Source organism: Tympanuchus pallidicinctus, unplaced genomic scaffold (genome assembly GCF_026119805.1).
Source record: "Tympanuchus pallidicinctus isolate F22 unplaced genomic scaffold, pur_lepc_1.0 scaffold18, whole genome shotgun sequence".
Classification (NCBI taxonomy): domain Eukaryota; kingdom Metazoa; phylum Chordata; class Aves; order Galliformes; family Phasianidae; genus Tympanuchus; species Tympanuchus pallidicinctus.
Window position 1 is genome coordinate 2,474,186 of NW_026294699.1, and position 20,624 is coordinate 2,494,809.

The window sequence follows — 20,624 nt, forward strand, 5'->3', positions numbered from 1 at the left end:
ATTAGCTACTTGACTGGATGAGGGGCAGCTTTTCTAATTCAGTTCTTCTCACCTGTTCCAGGAAGCAGCAAACATGCTGCGTCTGATGCAGAACAGGCTGAAGGAGGAGGAACAACGCCTGCTTAAGAGTGGAAGTAAGTGGGATTTCTTCCCTAGGTTCATTGGCAGAAAAATTATGTGCTATGTACTTGATGAATAAATATGCCCAAACAAGCCTGAAGCATGGGGACATGGGATGGATGACAGAGTCAACAGATGTAATAGAAAAAGTGGAGTGATAGTAACTATAAAAGGACAGCCATGAAATAGGGAACCTGACTTCTGTGCAGGGCTGAAGATGCTGCACCTTGCAAGTGCTGCCTGCAGTGCTGAGAGGTGAGAGCAGTCCCTCTCTACACATGCTGTGCAATTGCAGCAGGCAGGCAGAGGCTCCATTTCATTACTTGCTATCCTCCGAGCCCCTCAGGCTGTGGATGAAGGCCAGCACAGTAGAACTAATGAAGAAGCATTGCTAACAGCCTTGGTCAGAGGATTGTGTCCATTGAGATGCTGGTGTTGGCAGGCAGCCTCATTGCTCTGTGGGACTGCCTGGCTGCCCTGTGGTAGACACATGCTGGTGTGCCCTGCTAAACCAGAGTGTAAGTTCCTCTGCCGCCTTGGATGTGGAGCTGGCTGTGTTTGGAGTCATTCTTTGTGATGTATCTATCAGAACATCATGTTCACAGGTGAAAAAGCTGCTTGTAATTCTCTCTGCCATTACAAATCGTCCAAGTGTGAGCCACATCTGCCTGCTCCCATTTCTTTGGTTTTAGTGTACCTGCAAATTGTGAATGCAATTAAAATCTGAGGTTTTCCTTTTTCTCTAAACTTACTTCTAATTAATTAGAGTTCTAGCTGAAGAACAGAAGGGAATAATAACCTCCTGAGATTTTGCAGAGAGCTAACAAACCAGATTTTGCTTCTTCCAAGTCAAGCGTCAGCAGAGTTCACCATTAATTACCCCTGTGAATTGAAAATCGCAGCATGTGCATTTTTATGTTGTAGTGAAAAAAGTAAGAGGAGGGTTGATTCTCAGAATCAGAGAGAGAGCTTATGCTAAAACTGGGTAAGGACATCAGAGTTATGCTTTGTAGTTTGTTTGTGGGCAGATGTGTTCTGAGCACGCTTGTGGAAGAGGAAATTTGTTCATCTCTGACCGTCTTTCATCTCATCTCCTTATGCCAGTGCAGTAAAAAGAGAGGTTTTGTTTGAAACAGAGGGTTCGTAATATAAACTACAAGAATGTGGAGTTGTTTCCAGGATCTACCTGAATGAAAAAAGCCAGGTCCTGCTGTGGGACAGTTTCCAAGTTCAAGAGGGAAGAACATTTATCATCAATAATTAGCAATGTGAACGTTGTGAACGTGAACTTTTCCCAATCTTTTTCCTTGTCAGTGGATTTTCACTTGGAAAACTCTTTGGTCATTTTTTATCTCTGAAATAATACAAACCTTATCCTTCAGCAAGTTATCTGACTGTACCTAAGAACACGCTTATGACTTCTAATGATCTATACCAATATTGCCTTAATGTCTTCATGCGAGTACTGTATGGACAAAAGCAATGTTTTTTCCAGTGATAGGAGCCTGGTTTTCAGTGCAGACTCATTCATTTGTTGTCCCATCACCTCGGTAGGTCGTCATCTTCCTAAGATGCAGCCTGCTGTTACCTGTGGAGCTGCAGGGCTGTAAGTGGGGCCTTGCATTTGGCTGTTTTCCCAGCAGTGAACCTGGAATGCAGCTTCATTGCTGGATGTTGCAAAGTTAATTTATTGAATGCTGTAAAACTAGCTGAGATCCCCATTAGCTAACATAGAAGTATCAGGACCAAATCGTGCCTTCCTCAAAGGCCAACCCCACTCTCCTCACTGTTAAAGTGATGTCCTGTGTAGAATTTAAAACCAAGAGATTTGTTTGGAGAAAACCATGCAAAGGTAAGTACCCTAAATGGCACAGTGCCACCTCAGTGAAGTGAACCCTGAGCTCCTTGTCACAAGAAAAACTGCATTTTACACGAGAGGAAAGAGAGAAACAGCAGCAGAATGAGTGCAGCATCTCTGGTGCCTCAGAGGCTGCTTGGGACATTTGCACTTGAAATAGAGAGCACTGCATGGGCTGGAGTTGCTACAGTGGAGGGCTCCCAGGAATCAGTGATGTTATCAGTGAGATGGGGAGCGGTGCAAGGCACAACAGAAGTACTTATACCTTAGTGCACCTATGTGGTGAGACTTTTGGGGCATGTGCCTTCTTCTCGTGCACAGAGGGAAAGGGAAGGTTCTCCTCATCTCATTACACTTTGCCCTTGCGAGCTGCAGAGCACTTAATGAGGCCCTTCAAACAGCATAGGCTGGAGTCCGGTGATAAATTTATCACCATTAACTGATAAAAGTCAGTGTTCATTCTGTCCCTGTAAGCACCCTCACCTTTGCATACCTCTGTAATCAATACAGTCCTCTTATTGTCTGAATCCTTTGACCTTATCTGCTGCTAATTTGGCAAGAAGGGCTGCAAATTAACAACGCCTTTCTCTGTGGAACAAGTTGCAGGAATTCTGGGCAGCCCTCAGCTTACATTCAGCCTCAGCTAACACCAGAGAACCCTGCATGGTATTTAATGCAAGGAAGAGCTGTGCAAGGTCGGCTGAGTTGTGTTAGAAGGGCTATGGACGTGTTGGGATACTTGAATAAGATTTGCAGCAGTGTTTGGCACGGCTCAGGAACAGTCTCTTTTTTCTGCTTTTTTAGCACGCATGGTAAATTGTCTTTTATTTGTCCCTGGGCATCTTTGTAAAACAACTCAACAAAAAAAAAATACAGAAAAGCACTAAGTTACATGGAAAAAAGCTTAGATGGAGATGCTGAACTCCAGATACAGATGCAGCTTTGAGCAGCATTTGCTGATGGAAATCTGTGTGGTGAAGCAGTTGCAGCAGTACAGCAATGTGTTTTGCCAATGCCTGAGCCTTGGGGCCTGGTGTCACCATGGCTGGAGGGGCAGGGACTCTGGGAATAGATGAGACAGTGCAAAAAGTGTTGTTAGAGCAGGTGTAGAGATGTGAAGTGTTGCTGTGCTAATGGTGTGATGTGAGAGGAGAGGGACCAGGAAGGCCGCAGGCTGCAGCACACAGTCAGTATACTTTCTTCCATATTCACCTTAGGCTGAAAAAACCCCAATGTTTGCTGAGCAAAAAGTAACAAGTGAACCTTGTTCTAGGCTGAAATACATTTCTTCAGACTAGGCTTAGGATCATGCCATAGAATCATAGAATGACCTGGGTTGCAAAGGAGCACAGCGCTCATCCAGTTCCAACCCCTGCTGTGTGCAGGTCGCCAACCAGCAGCCCAGGCTGCCCAGAGCCACATCCAGCCTGGCCTCGAATGCCTGCAGGGATGGGGCATCCACAGCCTCCTAGGGCAACCTGTTCCAGTGTGCTTCCTTCCCTGTTCTACTTGCCAAGCAAACTCTTTTTTGGCAAGCAAGCAATGTGTGCCTGGATCCCATCGTCTTACTCAGTGGAACGGAGCAAATAGATGCTAGGCTTTGGGTAGCAGATCACATGGCACTGTTGCAGTGTGGTGATGCACTGAATCCCTTGTAGTCTTTCCACTCCAGAAGTGATGCCTTAAAAACTGATGGCTGCTGAACATGGAGTGCTCTTCACCCTGTAGCAGAGCAGTGAGTTGCCAAGTACTAAAAACATGCATCTCCTAAGGGAAGACTGCAGTTGGTGCACAGCTATCTTGCCTCTTGCTCATAAAATAATTGCAAATTCACGTTTAATTTAATGGTGCTCTGAGGGGTTCTTGGCCTTTGAGATTGTTAGAAACTGTTATGGTGACTGAATATGACCCCTCTGTAAAACTGGTCAAAAGTGATCTTAGCTCCTTGTTCCTGTGCCAAGACTCCAAATCCCAGGTTGAATGGGAATTGTTTTCAATGATTTTAGGTTGAACGGGGGATTGTGTTCAGTGATTTCAGGTGACAGAGACCTATTGCTCCCCTTAGCAGTGGTATAGCTGTCTGTGCTGTTTAAAATGTGAGATTGGGCTCAGTAGCAATAAGCCATTTTAAAATAATAGAGATGTAAGAAAGGGCACTTGGAGCTAACTGTGCATCCCACTGCTGGGTATTTGCTGGGATGTTGTGCTCAATTTTCACACTTAAGGTCTGAAAATGCACCCTTACTGCTGAAGTTGGTAGGAGGACCTCAATCAGTCCTGCCACCAGCAAGGTGACTTCTCAGAGATGAGCATTTTGTGCTAAGGACAAAAGAAGTTCCCTACTGAAATGTGTGTATCAAAGCATTGCTTTCTGTAGCAGAAAAGTCAGGACTTAAAGCAGTGATTGAGCACCTGTGGGAAGGCAGGGGCAGCCCAGGGGAGTTCAGGTGCATGCAATGTATTGAGTGACTGGAAGGGCTGGGGCCAGGATCCACCCCTTCTCAGCCCTCATTTAAGGGTTGGCAGTGGAGGTGAGGGTATTTGCTGGAGATCCCTGCCTACCTGAGGCCTTTCAAAGGTGACTAGACTCTTCTTCGTTTCTGTGCTCACAGATGCTGCATTTTAGCCTATCCTCATTTGTTGCAGCCTCTGACTTTGCTACCCCACCGTCACTGCTGTGCTGTCTATCACGTTGTAGCATTGCACTTTCTGTTTGAACTGCAGATGTGTGAGCGTTCAGGCTGGCAGTCGCAACTGACTTCTCTGGGTCTGGTGAGATGTGAACGTGGCTTTGGTGTACTGAAGTGTTCAGGTGGGAACTGCACATCACTCCTGTTTGGGTCGCAGTAAACCCTGAATCCATTTCTTTTCTTTTTTTCTTTCCCCTGATCTAAGGCTTCATATTGTTTATTAAATGTATTTCTGTAAGGTTCAAATGACTTTGCGTGTTACATTTAATCATTTAAAACTCATATGATCAGTCCATGTATCTGCCGTGGGCTGTTCTGAACACAGTAGTATGCTTTGAAACAAAAGGCATCTTCTGAGATTCGTGCCTCTCAGCTGTGACAAGATGTGCTTTCTGTTATCCTGGTGCAGAGGGAGGTGTTCCTGCCTACAGCAGGGGTTGGAGGTGATCTTAAAGGTCCCTTCCAACCCAAACCATGTTGTGATTCTGTGAAATTTAGTTGACTAAAAGCCACCTTTATGATGTGAAAATGCTGAAATCTAAGGCAAGAGGAGTTTAAGGTCGCAGTGTGTTCTCCCTTGGGTAGTCAGATATTCTACCGATGTGCTCTGTGCAGTAGAGAGGTCCCTGCAGTGGGGAACTGGGCCAAATGCAGTTTGTGGGGCGTTTCTTTGGATTGTCCTTTCATAGCAAAATACAGGAGCTTGTTAAAGCACCAAGCTAAAGCTTTAGTAAGCTGCCAGCTTACTGAATTGGCCTGAATTTGGGCACGTGGATTGCTGGGTTACAGTGTATTGCTGAAAGTCAAACAATCTTCACATACAGCCATGCAAATCTCATAATGCAGCTACCTTAGAACATGTTCTGCACATCATGTACTAGTGTGTGGGAACTGCAAGTCCTGTGCTTTATTATCCTCTGTCTTTATACTCGTGCTGAGAAATCTGCATTTTCTCCATGAGGAACATTCCTTGTCTTCCTTTCTATTGCTCAGTGTTGCACAGGGGTTGTCACCTCTCCTGAAGCAGCAGGTTGTTTTTTCCTGTACATTATGAAGTGAAATGTTCTAAATGGTCCCTTTTTTTTCTATTTTTTTTTTTTTTTCTTTGACTCCAGCGTATTTTGGTGCAAACAGAACATACTGGGCAAATACAACGAGGACGATGGGGTGAGGGAATCCTATACTGCTGTATGTAGGATGGGTCACTCAGAGCATTGGACCAACCTGCTGTTTCGGCCCATTAGGAAGCCTGGGCTCAGCTTGTTTTCATCCTGTGTATTTAAATACGGTATTAGTTATGTTCTCTGCTTCTGTGTCCCTGGTGATGTTGCCTGGTGCTGTTGTGCCCTGCTGCACCCCAGGCAGAGCTGGACTGGGTGGTGGGACCCGGAGCCAACTGTCACAAAGCACCAGGTTACAGCAATGCATTGGTTTTGTTGCAGTGAGAGGTTCTCTCTGTCTGTCCAGATCTGGGCAGAGGAGGCTCAGGGTCACAGGCTGTTGCTGGGATTTGCCTTTGCAGTTCTGGCTTCTCTGTTCCTGCAGCCCCCCTTCACTACAGCAGCATGGTGAAGCTCCATGTTATGCTCTGTGCTGCACAGTTCAAGGCTGCTCAGAGAGCCCCAACTCTTAAGCTCCATAACAAGATTTGTTCCCAAGTCCCAGCACAGCTGCAAATATGGTGCGCTGCCTTTACACGCTGATAGTTCACCTGGTGACCCTTCTCTTCATTTTTACTGCGAAATAATGAAGGATTTGCAAAGCGTGTGAGTGAAAGCAGGTGTTAATGTGACCTGGTATGCAGGCTGGGAGAGCTGAGTGCTGGAGCTGAGGCACCAGCGTGCTTCAGGGGGCTGCCAGCAGTCCTCTGCTTCCTAAACGTGGGCTGAATGCAGAGAGCTGCAGCCTGATTGCTGGCTGAGGGGAGTTAAAGCATCCGAGGCAGCAGAGGAAAAGGATAAAAGCAGTAGGGTAAGAAGGGGGCTTCAGAGGGGCAGAGAAACCAAGTGAAAGAAGAAAAGATTGGTTGTGGGGAAAAAAAGCTGTGCTGAAGCCATTTCCTTTCATAACGCAGCAGCTTGAGGCCCTCTGGCCGTCGATTCTGTCTTTGCAGTAGGTACCACTTCCATCTCAAAGCGCTGCTCACCATGGGATCTCACTGCTGGGCCTGCTTTCCAATGGAAAGGCACTGTGAGGAATTACATAATGAGCAGAGCTTCCTTTTTGCAAGCTGAGCTGGGTGAGAAATGACACAGCAGAGTGAGAGAGAACTCTTCTGCATACGGCAAAGGGGTGATGGCAGATCCGTTCCTGTCCTTGTCATCTTACCCTTGTCTGAAGGGAAGTATGTCTTGTGTGTTTTCTCTGAGAGCTGTTTGCCATAAATGGTTACAAAATCAGTTTCCTGAAAAACATGATGGAAAATCAAAGGGTTGGTTGAGCTGTGCCTCACCCAGTGCAGAACGGCGTCGCGGTGCCTCTGCAGGGCAAGGGCTCCAGGTCCTGTCCCCAGAGGCTGCTCACTGCATTGTCACTTTGGTTGCTGCCAGACAGCAGCAGCTCCATTAGCCCACGCTCAGCTGGCAACTGGGGAGAGCCAGGTGAGAAGGAGGAAGTGCTAATGGAGCTCTGCAATGGGCACAGCAGTCATAGGGCCCCAGGCAGCATCCTCAGCTCTGGGCGGTAGGGCTGAGAAACAGGAGGGGCAGATGTGATATAATCTGGAGAAAGGGGTTAAAAGAAGCCCAGAAGAAGGGAGAGCGTGTCAGACATAGTGCTGATGAAGGTCTGCACAGGACGTGGCCCTGAATCCTTTCTTTAGGCCACGTGTGGGTCTTCCCAAGGGGGTTGCCTGAACAAAACCTGGCTTTCCTGAATACCAGCAAGCAGAAGCAGCATTCAGGTCACACAGCGATTCAATCACCTGCCAAAGAAGAGAGTGCAATGCAAACAGAAATTGTAGCTAGTGCTGTTGGAGCCTTGAAATTGTACCAGGGTATCAAATATTATCTCTTGCTATATTTTGTCATTAATTTAATACTGCAATGAAAAAAAAAAAAAGCAAAAATGTATGATATTTGTGTATTGCCTGATAATTAAGTGTCGCAAGGATGTACCAGCCCATCGCTGATCACAATTAGTTATTTCCATTTTCAGCTCAGACATGTAATTGGATGTACTTAGGAAAGATTTGTGTGCTGTAAACAGTGAGCAAGTTTTGGAGTGCTGACTTCATACCAGTCCTGCTGGCTTTGTCACAGCACCACGGATCCCTTGAGGCCCTGCAGAGCACTTCTTACTGGAGCATCACCCCTGTGTGTTTCTAACCCAAGGTTAAGTGAAAGGCAAGGAGTCCAAGGAGACCTTTTTGGTATTGCTAATGGCAGGCTGAAACAATAGGAAACGTATCAGTAAGTTCCAAAAGCTTTTAGAAGACTTTCATTCAGAAACTCAGCTTCTGCAGTATCTCCTCCTGACTGTATGTATGGCTCATACTCTCAAAGTGTGTTGAGAACATTGCCTCTGGCATGATCTGAGGATGGTCTCAAGACAGTTGTTAATACTGTACACTCTGTTCATCTCAACTTCTTTGGCACTTCTGTATGAAGATATCTTCCTTACTGAGGATGTGGAAGCTGGCTGTTCCCCTGCATGTGTCAGCAGAGCTGTGTTCTGAACAAAGAGAGTGCTAGCATCTCTGGTATGCAGCTGCAATTCTGGGCCGTTGTGGATTGCTTTGAACGATGTGTATCCTGCTTTTGTTTTAACCAGGTAATGATGATTCTGACGTGGAGATCCAGGATGATGAAGGCTCTGACAGTGAAGTGGAGAACAGGCAGCTCAGGAAGCAGCACATGGCCTTGGAGATGCTAGTGCCAGGTACTTCCTCCTCTCCTTCCCTGCCTTTATTCAGAAGGACTTGCTCAAAGTATCTGAGTAACCTTAGATATAAAAGACAGTTATCATTCAAGGGCATTGGCACTGCTCTGTTTTTGTGTGCTGTAAGTGGTCAGTGTCGTGTGGAGAAAATGTAGTACTTTCAGGGAGCAAATTAAGGAGGCTTTACTGAAGGAAATAAAAAAAGGGAGAATAATCCTTCGTTGGTATTGCCTTCCAGGTTCAGAAGTAGCTTTGCACAAAGCCTTAGCAAGGTATTAATATTTCTCATGGCAAAGCATTCGTTTCCCTCCAGGTGTAGACGTTATCTATGGTAGGGTCATCTTCAACATGAGGCCTTTAGTGAGTCTGTAAAGCCTCCTGCACTGACAGCCGTGGGCACAGCACACCTGAGTTACTTCTGCCAGGGAAGGATGTCTGACTTCTGTTGCTATTGTGCACAGTGGAACTTCAGCCTCTGGCTGCTGATTCCCACAGAGCCCAGATCAGGAGCAACTCAGAAAAATAACAGACTGAGGGTCTGTCTTGCACTTATATGGGGAAAGAGAAACCAGAAAATTGGGTTATTTTGTAGTGGTGCTCTTGTTGGCTGTGAATGATTCTGAGCATCAGCAAAAGCCTCTCTGGGCTCTGGGTGAAGCGCCAGTGTGGGTAATTTCATGCCACTACTTCTGCTAGAACCTGCTGCTTGGATAGGCTGCAGATGTGCTTTCTGCTCTCCTCTTTCTTATTGAGACCAGAGCAGGAACCTGAAATTCCCAAATCAATGCAATTCAAGCACTTTTATCCACATTTCTGCTTCTCATAACAATTGAAAATTCTTAAAAAGTGCCAGAAGCCCTCGTAGGGGTGAACAGCTTTTACAGTTTCTCAAAGAAAAGTCTGTACGCTGTTTTTAGGGCTGGCTGCAGCTGCCTGTGATGCCTCTCCTGAGCAGGCATTCCAACAGAGCAACCAGATGCTGGCTGCAGCTTCTGTGGGTCTCTTCCTGATCTTCTATAAGCTGCTTCTGCCACGTGATTATCCTCTGGTTTTTGCACGTTCTCAATTTGCAGCTTGCTAACTACTTGGTGACTGTGCTGATCTTTGCTCACTGTATCTTTGTGTAATTTGGAAGTATCCCTTGGCTCTGTCCTCATTTTGCTTCTCACTTTCTATGAACCAGCTCCAGATGAGCTTCTGGCTTCTGAGATGCCTTCTGCACAGTTCACCCAGGAGGAGAAAGGCTGCATTCTCTCATTTTAACTCACTGCATTTCAGTCCTACTGTGCTCCAGCACAGTGCAAACATAGTTAGACTTAGGGGAAGCATTATCAGCTTGCCTTGTTGAGTCAAAGCTTTTCTTCCAGAGCACCAGCCTGATCCAGACAAGCAGCTCCAGCCTTAGGTACAGGCTCCCATCTGCTTCTTTCTGCGTAAATGGGCTCTTCTGGTCCTTCTGGTGCTGTAAATGGGCTCTTCTGGTGCTGTGTTTGACTGTGACCCTCACAAAGTGGGTCACAAAACTGAAGTGCTGAAGACAGTGTGAGAACCTGAGATTAATGTCAAGGTGCTTCAGCTTCTTTGGCAAATAGAGCCTGAACATTTGTCGTTAAACACACAGTCTGTACATGTCCTTCAGCACAGGTAGTTTCCATTTAAAATGCATTTAAGGCAGCATAATAAAAACACTATTTTTATTAATTACCACTTTTTCTCTTTGCTTAAACTCGAGAGATTCCAATCGCTTTCTTTTGAAGGATTGTCTTGTTATACAGCTCAGAAGCATCACTTTGTTCTCTTGCTGGGAAGAAACAGACTGCTGTGGTCAGTTCCTGTGATGTGATTCAGTTTTATATCTCTAATTAACAGGTTATTAGGTACTCTTAGAGAAGACTTCCTCCCACTGTAATAAGAGGGCAGGTATTCCAATGTGTTTCACCATTAGAGGAGCAAGATTCGTAGGGAGAGATAATCACTCTCATTAGGCCACTTGGTATAATTGAGGAAAAGTCAACATAGTTTCTCTCTCAAGTCCTTTCAGCAGGGCTGTCTAAATGCAGTCACATTCAAACTAAATGCAGCTCTGACAGTATTGCTCCTGGTTTTATTCTTTTGCCAATTGAAAGACTTGAAGGTATAGGATTTAGTCTCCCATGGAGCAGAAAAGAGCATGAGCTGGAGGAGACGTGACAGGCTGCCAGCTCTTGTGATACACAGAGAAAATCAAACCTTTATTTCCCATGTACAAAGAGGAGCAGACTGGTTAGGCAGGGAGTTGAAATGGGCTATGGAGCCTTCGTCTCCACTGAATTTAAATTTTTACACTGATTCTCCAGTGCAGCAAGTCCAGCTTTAGGAAGGCTTCTGTACAAGGAGATAACAAGCATGTGAGTGACAGCAAAGGGCTGGGAAGAGAGCCACCAAAGTGGGAGGTGCTGGACAGCTTGTTTTCATACAGCCAGAATCGTTAAGGTTGGAAAAGACCACAAGGATCATCACATCCAGCCATCAGCACACCCCATGTGCCCACTGGCCACTCCTCAGTGCCACATCCCTGCGGCCCTTCAGCACCTCCAGGTGACTCCCCCACCCCCTGGGCAGCAGTGCCTGCACCCCACACTCTTTCTGAGAAGTGCTTCCTCATATCCAACCTGGTACACAATTACAGGCCTGTAGGTGTTGCTAATCATTTGCTTTAATAAGTAAAAGAGTGTGTTGATTTGTCATCTGCATCTTTTAATTGGAGTACAGTAAATGTGAATAAAAATTTGCATCCAGTTATTCTCTCTGGCTGTAGATAAGTGAGGCTGTAACACAAGCAAAATTGCAGGTGCTTGAGCTTCTGAGGTCAAACTGTGAGTTAGTGCTGGTGTTTGGAATAAGACTCAGTTTTGTCAGGGAGCCAGGGAAAAAGGGGATCTTGCAGTGTTACAAGATCTTAACCATCTGCAATGCAGACAAGCCTCTTCCCTGAAGCAAGGCATAGGCCAGTGCTTTGGAGCAGCATGGTTGTTCACATGCAGATGGTACAGGTGCCTGGGAGACAAATGCAGAGCCTTGTCCTGGGGATGTAGAAACTATCATCCTGGGTTTTTCTAAGAACCTATCCAATCTCCCCTTGAATTAAAGTGGATTTTACAGTGATGTTGCAATTACGTATGCAGATCCATCTTTTCAGTCTCATTCATCTGGAGGTCTGAAGCACAGTGTGGAACCATGAGCCAGAGACAGCACTGGCACACACACTGAGCTTGGAACGAGGTAGGCACTGGAAGTGTTACTGAATGGAAGAGGAGGGATTAGTGCTGTGCCTATCTGCAGCATCCTCCATGCTGCCAGGGTCTTCAGCTCCCACAGATCACTCATCCAAATGTTGTTTCCCTTTGTGGTGTCAGTTTTGAGGAGCAGTATTGTCATGTTAGGGCAACGGAGACCGTTCTGTTTCTGAGAGCTTCAGCTCTTTTTGATCTTTCTTGGAAGAAAACAGCTTTATCAAGTGCTGAATGTTGCTCTGCAAATCATCTGCCCTCAAACAGGGAGGGCTTCTTACCTTCACAGGAGTGACCAGAGGATCAGTGTGATAATGAAGAGCTGCAGGCAGATTATTAGTGAGCCTGCTTGCGAGTGAACGGATGAAAGCCTGTGAAAACCTGCAGTGTTTAATGCACTGAGAACAAATGTGTCAGGAGGCTGCAGAGAAGAGAGGATTTTTTTTTTTTAAGAAAGCCAGGTGCACCTCATTGGAAGGAGTGCAAGCAAATATACAGCAGTCGAAACAGAGATGCATCTGGGGATGGGCAGGGAGAGTGGCCCACAGACATGGGCTTGCCATTGCCAGCTGCTCCGTGCCTGTGGGGCTTTCCAGACCTGGAGAGATGGATCTCAGAGAGGCGGTGTGTGCAGAGCAACACGTCTGAAGCATGCTGCCTCTGTGGCAGACAGTCAGTGTTTTAGCTTCCCTGTCCTACTTCTTAAGCTTCTTTTGGTGATGATTAAGTAGGAGCTGGCTGCAGAGAGAGAGCTAGAACCAAAGATAGACCGTGTGCTGGGTGAAGGCCGCAGGGGATGAATTTGCCCTCACGTTTTTCAGAGGGAATGGGAACTTTGACAAAGCAGCAAGAAATCCTCCCTGGAGAGTCTGCACAGTCCTGCTCCAAATGCCTCCTCAGCTCACAAAGTCCTGATCTGTTCTCAGTGGAAGTGGTCAGACTTGTGGCAGTTCTCTCCCCAGCTCATAACTATGTTCAGGCTTCTGCCGCTGAATTTCTAGAGCTCTTTACTTCCCTCCAGCCTCCTCCAGTGCACAGAAGATAGGGGCGTGCAGTTGGTGTGAAGGAGGACTGATGGTTTCAGTCACAAATGTGCAAGAGCTGCCTGCTCCTTTCTTGGTTGGTGCCTTTCCACATTCGGTTCCTGTGGACGTCACTTCTTTGAAAAAACATGCATTAAATCTTAATTGTATTTCTTTCCTTCTCTCAGTTCCTAAAGGAAATCACAGTTTTAAGTCCAAAATCAATATACACGTGCATTTATCTTTACAAACAAGAGATGGTCAACAGTTCTGCAGGTTTTCTCAATGCGTTGTGTTCTTGGCTTTAGTGGAAAGGAATTCTGTTGGGAAAAATGTGCTGTAGCCCACTGCAATTGTCCAGGCATTGTTGACACGTGTGATTCCAGCCCTGATCTCTCAGCCCCTTCCATACAGGGAGAGCTGCCTCTTGCTGGCGTGCAGCTTGGCGCAGGATGCGGTTTCCTCTTTCACTGTTCCCATAACTCCTCCCAGTCAGCGTGTTCAGGAGCAGCAATGAGGGTATCAACAAATTCCGTCCTTGGGAACATCGCAAAGTGTGATTGACTCTTACTGGGGCTTCATCAGGTCAAAGAGGAGGGAGAACTGTCAGCACTGTTTCAGGAGCCAGGGGGTCTGACTGCAGTGCTCTGAGGAAACTCGTCTGGGAAGGAAGAACACCAACACAGCAGCTCTTCTCATCTTAATGCATTTCTGTGCAGACCTCTGTAGTTCCTATCATCCAGATGAGGGTCTGCAAAGTGTTTGTTTGCTGATGTGGCAGCTGCTTGGGCACCACTGAAAAGGGGCTTCAGTTTGGAATTCATGGAACTGAATTTGTCGTAACTTGAAGTGGAAGTCGCTCCCATTATCATCATCATCTCCCAGCAGAGATGTCTTTGGCCATGTGCTATGTGTCATCAAACCTATGTGCTTGCTGGGATGGAGGAGGTGTGTCTGTATGCTTTCAGCACTATTATGGCCACTGCAACACTGGGCCTAGAGGAGAAGGAGGAGGGGTTGTAGGGCTGAAATAATGGGGTTGAGGCAGGTGATTCCCTTCCAGGCTGATTTCCTTTTCATGGAGGGTGTAAGAAATAGAAATACACTCATCCTACAGCAGCAGCTGTAGCGTGCTTCATTCATCACTGTACTTTAGCAATGCTTGGAAAATGCTGCTGAGATCAGGGCCTGCTGCTGAGGGCTGGGACGCATAGGAGGGCAGTTCCCAGAGGGTGCATGGATCAGAAAGGTCAGGTGAAAGACTTATCCTGATTTTCTTGGTGAAGCTGGGAGCTAGAGGGAAGGGAGCTCACAGTAGAAATCTGCATTAAGAGTGGGAAGCAGATCTCCAAAGTGGAGGTGAAAGTTTCAGCTGTAAATCTGCCTTCCCCTCATGGTAGGTTTCCAAACCTCTCAGGTTAAGTTCCTTGCCAGGCACAGGGTTAACACGTACCCACCACTGGGTAAGAAGACATAAATCATTCCAGTCCTGTGGATCCATTGTAGGCAGCTGCCCAGGTAGTGCAGTGGTAAGCATCACATGCAGAGGAAGAGTGGCAGAAGGCTTAAAATCGTGGGTGCACGATTTCTGATTCTTCACTTCTGATCCTTGATAGCTCAGTGCCTGTTGTACTGTGATTGGATTTGAATCCAAAGGTGCAGTGAATTACAGTCTGTTCATTATGAGCATTTTACCTAATTATCACTTTGTACAGCCTGTCCCAGCTGAATTCACATTGTCTGTAAGCCAACATAAGAGGCTTTCACCTGCCTGGAAGCTGCATGAGCCTCTGGCCAGAGCGGTGCAGCACTAATGCCACAGCAAGCTGAGCCCAGCTAAACAGAGCCCTGCACATTTCAAGAGCCAGACAGCCCCGTGGCTGCCAGCTCTGCCTGGGGCAGGCAGACATGCTGCTGTTCCTGCCTCCCCTCCAGCACACGGGGCTGTGCACTGTGGCCGCCTGTTGCTTCATGCTTCCACACACACAGGTGTGGAGTTTGGTGTCTGAAAGCTCAAACAAGGCTCCCACCTTGGTCACAGCTCTTCCTGTGACATAGGAAATCAGCCCTCTCTCCTGTTCAGGCAGCAGCATGTGGCTCTCCTCACGTGATGCCCTGGTTCTCTTTATATTCAGGGCCTCTCTCTGCTGTGTTTTATCAGCACCTTGCACAAGCTCCCTGCTACTTTCTCCTTGAGGTAAGCATTCCCTGTCCAGAACTTCATGCTGTGAGCTTTCTGCATAGCAGTTAAACTCTTGGACCAGCCTGAATGCTGAGTAAAAAAGCTACTCTGTTGTCCTCTAATGATGTCTGCTATAACTATCTCTGAACTTACAGGTTAGCATTTATCAGAGCAATGTCTCTAAAACTTGAAGAGAGCTCCTCTGACCAGGAATCGTTGTATATTCCTTCTCCACTGCCTTTGTTGTCAGCAGCTGGATCGACAGAGGGCTCCACTTATTTAAAGGCATGAGATCCTATAAGTTACCTGTCTTGACACAGCAGGGCTGGTTTTGAGTGAGGTAGGCAGCAGTTTTCTACAGCTAACCCAAATCAACCTACAAAGGGGGCAATGTGTCCTGTCTCATCTGAGAGCTACAAAGGAGGTTGGACAGGATGTATTTTATGTTGTTTTATTCCCATGCTAAAAAAAAAAAAGTATATATTGTATAGATGTGAAAAATCTATATCTGTCTGACACAGAGAAAACTGGTGATGGGGGTGATAAATGGATGAGGAGATGCAGTGGTGACAGCAGTGTTGTTCCATAGGCATCCAGTTAGTGACTGCCATGGCTGCAGGAAGCGAGGCTGAGCCCGGCCCCATGGGGAACTCCCCATCACAGCTCTGCTGCACCCCTTCCAGCTTCCCTTCCTGGCAAGGAGAACCACGCTGGCATCTTCACCATTTCATAAGGCCTTTACATGTCCCAAAGCACTTAAGGAAGGCTTGAGCACGTTAGCCCTTTTCAGAGAACTCCCTACAACCAACTGCCCCTTCAGACTTGCACGGCGTACTCTCAGCAAGAGATCCATGAGGTTTGCTTTGGTGCTGCCTAGGATTCCTTTGAGATGTCAGTCCCTGGTGGGATATCAGAAAAGATCTGAGCATAGGAGGGCTTACCAGGGGCAAAAGCCAGGCATTAGTTCTCTGTACACTAAAGCAGAGGATAATGCCAGAATCATTTGGGTTGGCAGGGACCTTTGGAGAGCCTTTAGTCTGACCTCCCTCTACTCAAACAGCATGAGCTCAAGCAGCCTGCCCAGGAGCACATCCAGTCAGGTTGTTTGGGTTTGAAGACAAGAAAGTGTCCCTCTTTTGTTCTGATTGATTGAAGTGAGAAATCACTGCTGTATTTCTGATTGGGTTTCATTTGACTTCACTTTCTAACCTCCAGCTCTTACATCCTTCTGCTAGCAATTTGAGATCTTGCACACCCTAGGATGTTCTTCTGATGAGGAATATCTGTGTATCATATAATCTCTTAGCCAAATTTCCAGTAAGCCAAATAGATGGAGCTGTGTGATGGGGGAGCCTTGCCTAAAGGTATGAACAGTGGTCAAAAATTGCTGTGGAGTTCCTTGTGCATTGAATCTTCAGATATGAATCTCTTCAACCTGCTATGTGCTTTGGCTTACAGGACTGTCACAGCTGCACAAGGTAGCTCTAGCAATACAGCACTGTCAGCCTTACCCTCCCCACCTTCTCCTGGGTTAGCAGGCACAGTGGCCTCACATGCACTGGGACTTCATCCTCTCACTGCCATTTGGTTGGGCTCTGAAAGGAAACCCCGACCTTCATCTTTCATTTTCTGGTCTTCACAGTGATTCTCTTTGCTCTGCAGGAAGAGCTGGTGCCCGGATCGTGGGAACAATGCAGGGTGGAGACACAGAGGAAGATGTAAGTAACCAATCCCATGTGCTTGCAGAGCTCCTCTGACAATGCTTTAGAACACCTGCCCTCTCCTCAGCTGGAGACACAGATTCTTACCTGTTCACTCTGTGCCATGGGCTCACATTTTCCCTGCTTCTCTTCAGTTGGCCGCTCTCTCCTTTTCAGCACACACTTTCCCATTGTTCTTTTGCTCTTCAGGTCTCTGCACGTTGCCCTGTGCTTAAACCTCAGCCTGCAGTGTGTAAGTCGTGTCACACAGGCTACAGGGATGCTGCTTTGCTGAGCAGATTAATAGGGGGGGATCAGTGCAGTGTAGCAGGAGTTGTATGTGTTGGTGTGAATCCCCTGATTTACTCTGAAATTGTACCTCTTGGAGCCCTCTGACTCAGCTGTGCTAACATACAGCATCTCAAGCACCAGTGCTGCAGCTGATGGGACAGGGATGAGAGCTGAAGTGTGAGCTGGAGCCCTGGACTCCCTGCCTCACAGATACAGCTGTGTCAAAGCTTTGCATCTGGGTAAAGCTGACCTGATGAGCAGATGGCAACTAGGTTTGTAGAGCAGGCACTGTTGTTACTGCTGTGCTTAGCCTCTGGTGTATGAGTGACTTTTTTATGTCTCTGGGCACTCTTAAGTGGCTACACCTGTACTAGAAGATAAAACAGCCTTTGGCCTCAAAGCCAATTGTTCTGATATGGCTTGCAGCCATGCAACAAGCTCTCTATCCCAAAAAGGTGCCTGTATCTAAGCTGACAGCCAGGATCTGTGGGGATGTCCTGATCCCAGGTGATGTTTGAGAAAATGCCAGCTGGCACAGCCCAACCTGTGTTAGGAAGTGGTACAAACACTTAAAAAACATGATGATTGTGAGCTCGTGTTTGAGCCAGTACAGCTCGTACGGAGCCCTTCTGCCTGACATCCCAGCCAGCACTGCCTGCCAACAAGGAAGGCGTGCTCAGAGTTCAGCCATCCCTGCACTGCTGGACCATGTTGATCCCCTCAGCTCTGCCTCTCGTTCTGTCCATCCTCGCCTTTTCTCAGGAAATGAGCTCACAGACCTCGCTCTGCTGTTTGCTTCTGCCAGAATGGATCGAGCTAAGGCCAGACACTGCCTTGTGGGTAGTGCTTTATGCCTTTGGCATCAGTGCTGCAGGTGAAGACAGTGCACCCTGAGTCACAGCACTGCCCAACAGTCCTTGACCATGTCCTTGCCAGCTTTGTAACTTCTCCACCCTTTCCATTTCCCTTTTTTACCACACACTGTTCCTCGTCCCTTCCCATGTCTCCATCAGCACAGCCCCACGTATGGAGAATGTTTCAGACAGGGTTGCCATATGGTGAGCAGCTCTCTGGGCACCTGCCTGTGCTCGACAGTTCAGCCTCAATTTCCCCCATTTCCATTGTAATCTTTTGCCTCCTTCCCTCCTGCTCCCATTCTGGTTACTTCCTTTTTTTTTCTTTTCTCTTTTATGTTCTTGTATTTTTTCATATTTTTTTTCCTGCTCTGCCTCTCCTGTTCTTCCCACTCTGGTTGTCCAAGGGGGGAGCTGCCCCAGCCCAGCCAGGCAAGCACAGGACCGTCACCAAGGCACAGGTGGGTTCCTCTCCTGCAATTTCTCTTCCACTAGGCATTGGTTCTTTGGCCTCACAGTAGGTATGGCTTTGAAGTTCTGCAAGGCTTTTGATATGGCAGATTCAGCAGAAGTCAGGAAGGGTGTTTGCTGTGAATTGAGTGGAGCAGCCCATGTTGAGTGAAGTGCTGGGAGCTGCTGATGGGAGCGCGTTCTGCTCCCAGAGGTGCTGAGCTGTGGGCTTCCATTTGTTTGGAAGAGCCTGCTGCTGCTACCTGGGACAAAACAAAGCTGGAACTGCACCTGTGCAGACGCGTGGCCTTCCTATAGCCCTCAGGTGTGTGATTGGGAGGGAGCAGCTGAGTGCTGGCCAGGAGCACCATTGCTTCTGAGCTGCCCAAAACGCCTCACACCTGAGAGCTGAAGTGCTTTCCTGCTGTGTGCTTTCCTGCAGGAGGAGTCGGGGGATAGTGAGATTGACCTGGATGATGATGAAGATGAGGAGGAGGATGTGGAAGATGACAGCATGGAAATCTCCCCGAGCAAATCCAGCCACCGAGCAAAGAAGCCAGAGCCTCTGGAGGAAAGCGATAATGACTTCTGACCCTTCAGCAGCAGGACCAGGAGGCACCTTGAAATGCTTTGGAGGGCACGTGGGCCAGGAATTAATAGCACCCTGCCACCTGAAAAGTGCTCGTCAGCATCAGTTCAGGAGTTGGTAAATAATGTTCATTAAACTTGAAAATTAAACTTGGATTGCCAGTCTTGTGACTGCGAAGTATGAGCAGTTTATCCATAATGAGAATCACAGTAATGTGGAGTGCTGTTATTTCCATAATTGCATTAGGACTGGCCCTCATGCACTGCAGTGCCAGAAGTCTCACTCCAGTGAGCATCGTGTGCTTGATTTCCCTGCACTTTATTATAACCAAACAGATTTTTTTTTTGCCTTAATAAAGCTGGATAAAAGCTGCTCTGGGAACGCGTTCAAATTGATTTTAAAAGTGGCTTAAATAATCCATTTGTCCTAAATGTACCCTTTCCTTCACCAAGGGCTTGCATCTGCAAAGGGCAGTTGGCCTAAGACAGAAGGCTGCAACTGGGAAACCAGTGTAAGGATCCTCAAAGACAGCCTCAGTGCAGCATCTCTCAGGGTTTCAGCTGTGTCCTTGGGAGCTGTTCTCAGGCTTAAGCCGTGCTTGAGTGTCCTCAGAGCAACTGTGTGAGGCTGGGCTGTGATTAAATCCATAGGAAATTAGCCCTTTAATTACCCTTCTGTAGCAGACTGAGCTTTAGGCACTCAAATGGCCCCAAAGTTGGGTTGCTATTGCTTCCTTTTGTTCTTCAACCTTTCTCCGTGTTCTGTGGGGACTCAAATCCAAAAATGCATAGAAGTTGGCTGATAGGTAATGCTGTTCTCATTTTTTCTGTTGGAGAAAAACATTCCTCCATGTACTGAGAATAGTTGTATTTTCTGTAAGTAATCATTCACTGTTTTTAGCCTGATTTTTCAATAGGAATGAGGTTGCCCCTTTGTCTACCCCTCACTAAAGAGCTTTTAGGATGCCTGTCCTGTTTCAGTGAACAGTGATTAAGATCCCGTGTATTCAATTCCTGCATGCTTTGGGGGGGGGGAGGGGGGAAAAAGGGGTTGTTGGGGGGAATGTTTATGAGAGATTCTCCATTTCCTGCTGAGGAAGAAGAGGTGTGGGCAGGAGGCAGATGACAAGCAGTGTGGTAGGAGCTGATGTTAGCATGGGGCAGTGGTGGCACTGGGATGTTTGCACAGGCACACAGGCACCCAGTTGGTGCTCTGCTGCTGGCAGAAGTGCTGAGCTTACTGAGGAGGTCAGTGGGTGATACTTGTGCCATCAGTAAAAGCAAAAGCTGGAGTTTGTCTGCTGTATCGCCTCTTGTCTTTTAGCTCTGCTTTAGCATCGTGATTTGTCTTTGCAGGAGCAGAAATCAGTGCTTGATTAGATGAGTTTGTTCCAGTGTGTGTTCATCAGAGCAGACAAGAGCTCGGCTGTTCTCCCATCCTTTTTTTTCATGCCAGCAAAGTACTTTGCTTTCCCTCCATCTGAAGAGCGTAGTCCAACCCCTCTTTTATTGAGCTGAAGGAAGGAACGCACAGCAGTTAGCTGAAAAGCCAGGAGCTCTCACATCTCTAACACCCAAAGCAGCTTCTCATCAGCTGAGCTCAGAACTGGAAATGCCCTCTCAGGATGTGCCAAAGCTTTACAGGTAAATAGTCCACGACTTCTGTGTAGTAACAGTACGTGTGTGAGTGCTGCGGCGTGCTGGAACGCACACAGCCGTAT

The 20,624-nt window shown here is 47.1% G+C and overlaps 1 protein-coding gene across 3 annotated transcripts in view; it reads left to right on the forward strand.

Moving 5' to 3' along the window:
• CLUAP1 (clusterin associated protein 1) overlaps window positions 1-19,276 on the forward strand; it is a 55,569-nt gene extending 36,293 nt beyond the window's left edge. For 2 of the 3 annotated variants that reach the window (XM_052679723.1, XM_052679722.1), the window contains 4 exons: window positions 62-134; window positions 8,440-8,547; window positions 16,683-16,738; window positions 18,758-19,276. In XM_052679723.1, the coding sequence (XP_052535683.1) occupies window positions 62-134; window positions 8,440-8,547; window positions 16,683-16,738; window positions 18,758-18,907 (387 nt within the window). In that variant the 3' untranslated portion in view covers window positions 18,908-19,276. Of the gene's footprint in view, window positions 1-61; window positions 135-8,439; window positions 8,548-16,682; window positions 16,739-18,272; window positions 18,327-18,757 lie in introns of all 3 variants that reach the window. The other variant, XM_052679721.1, reaches the window with a different exon arrangement.
• Window positions 19,277-20,624: the final 1,348 nt, after the last annotated feature.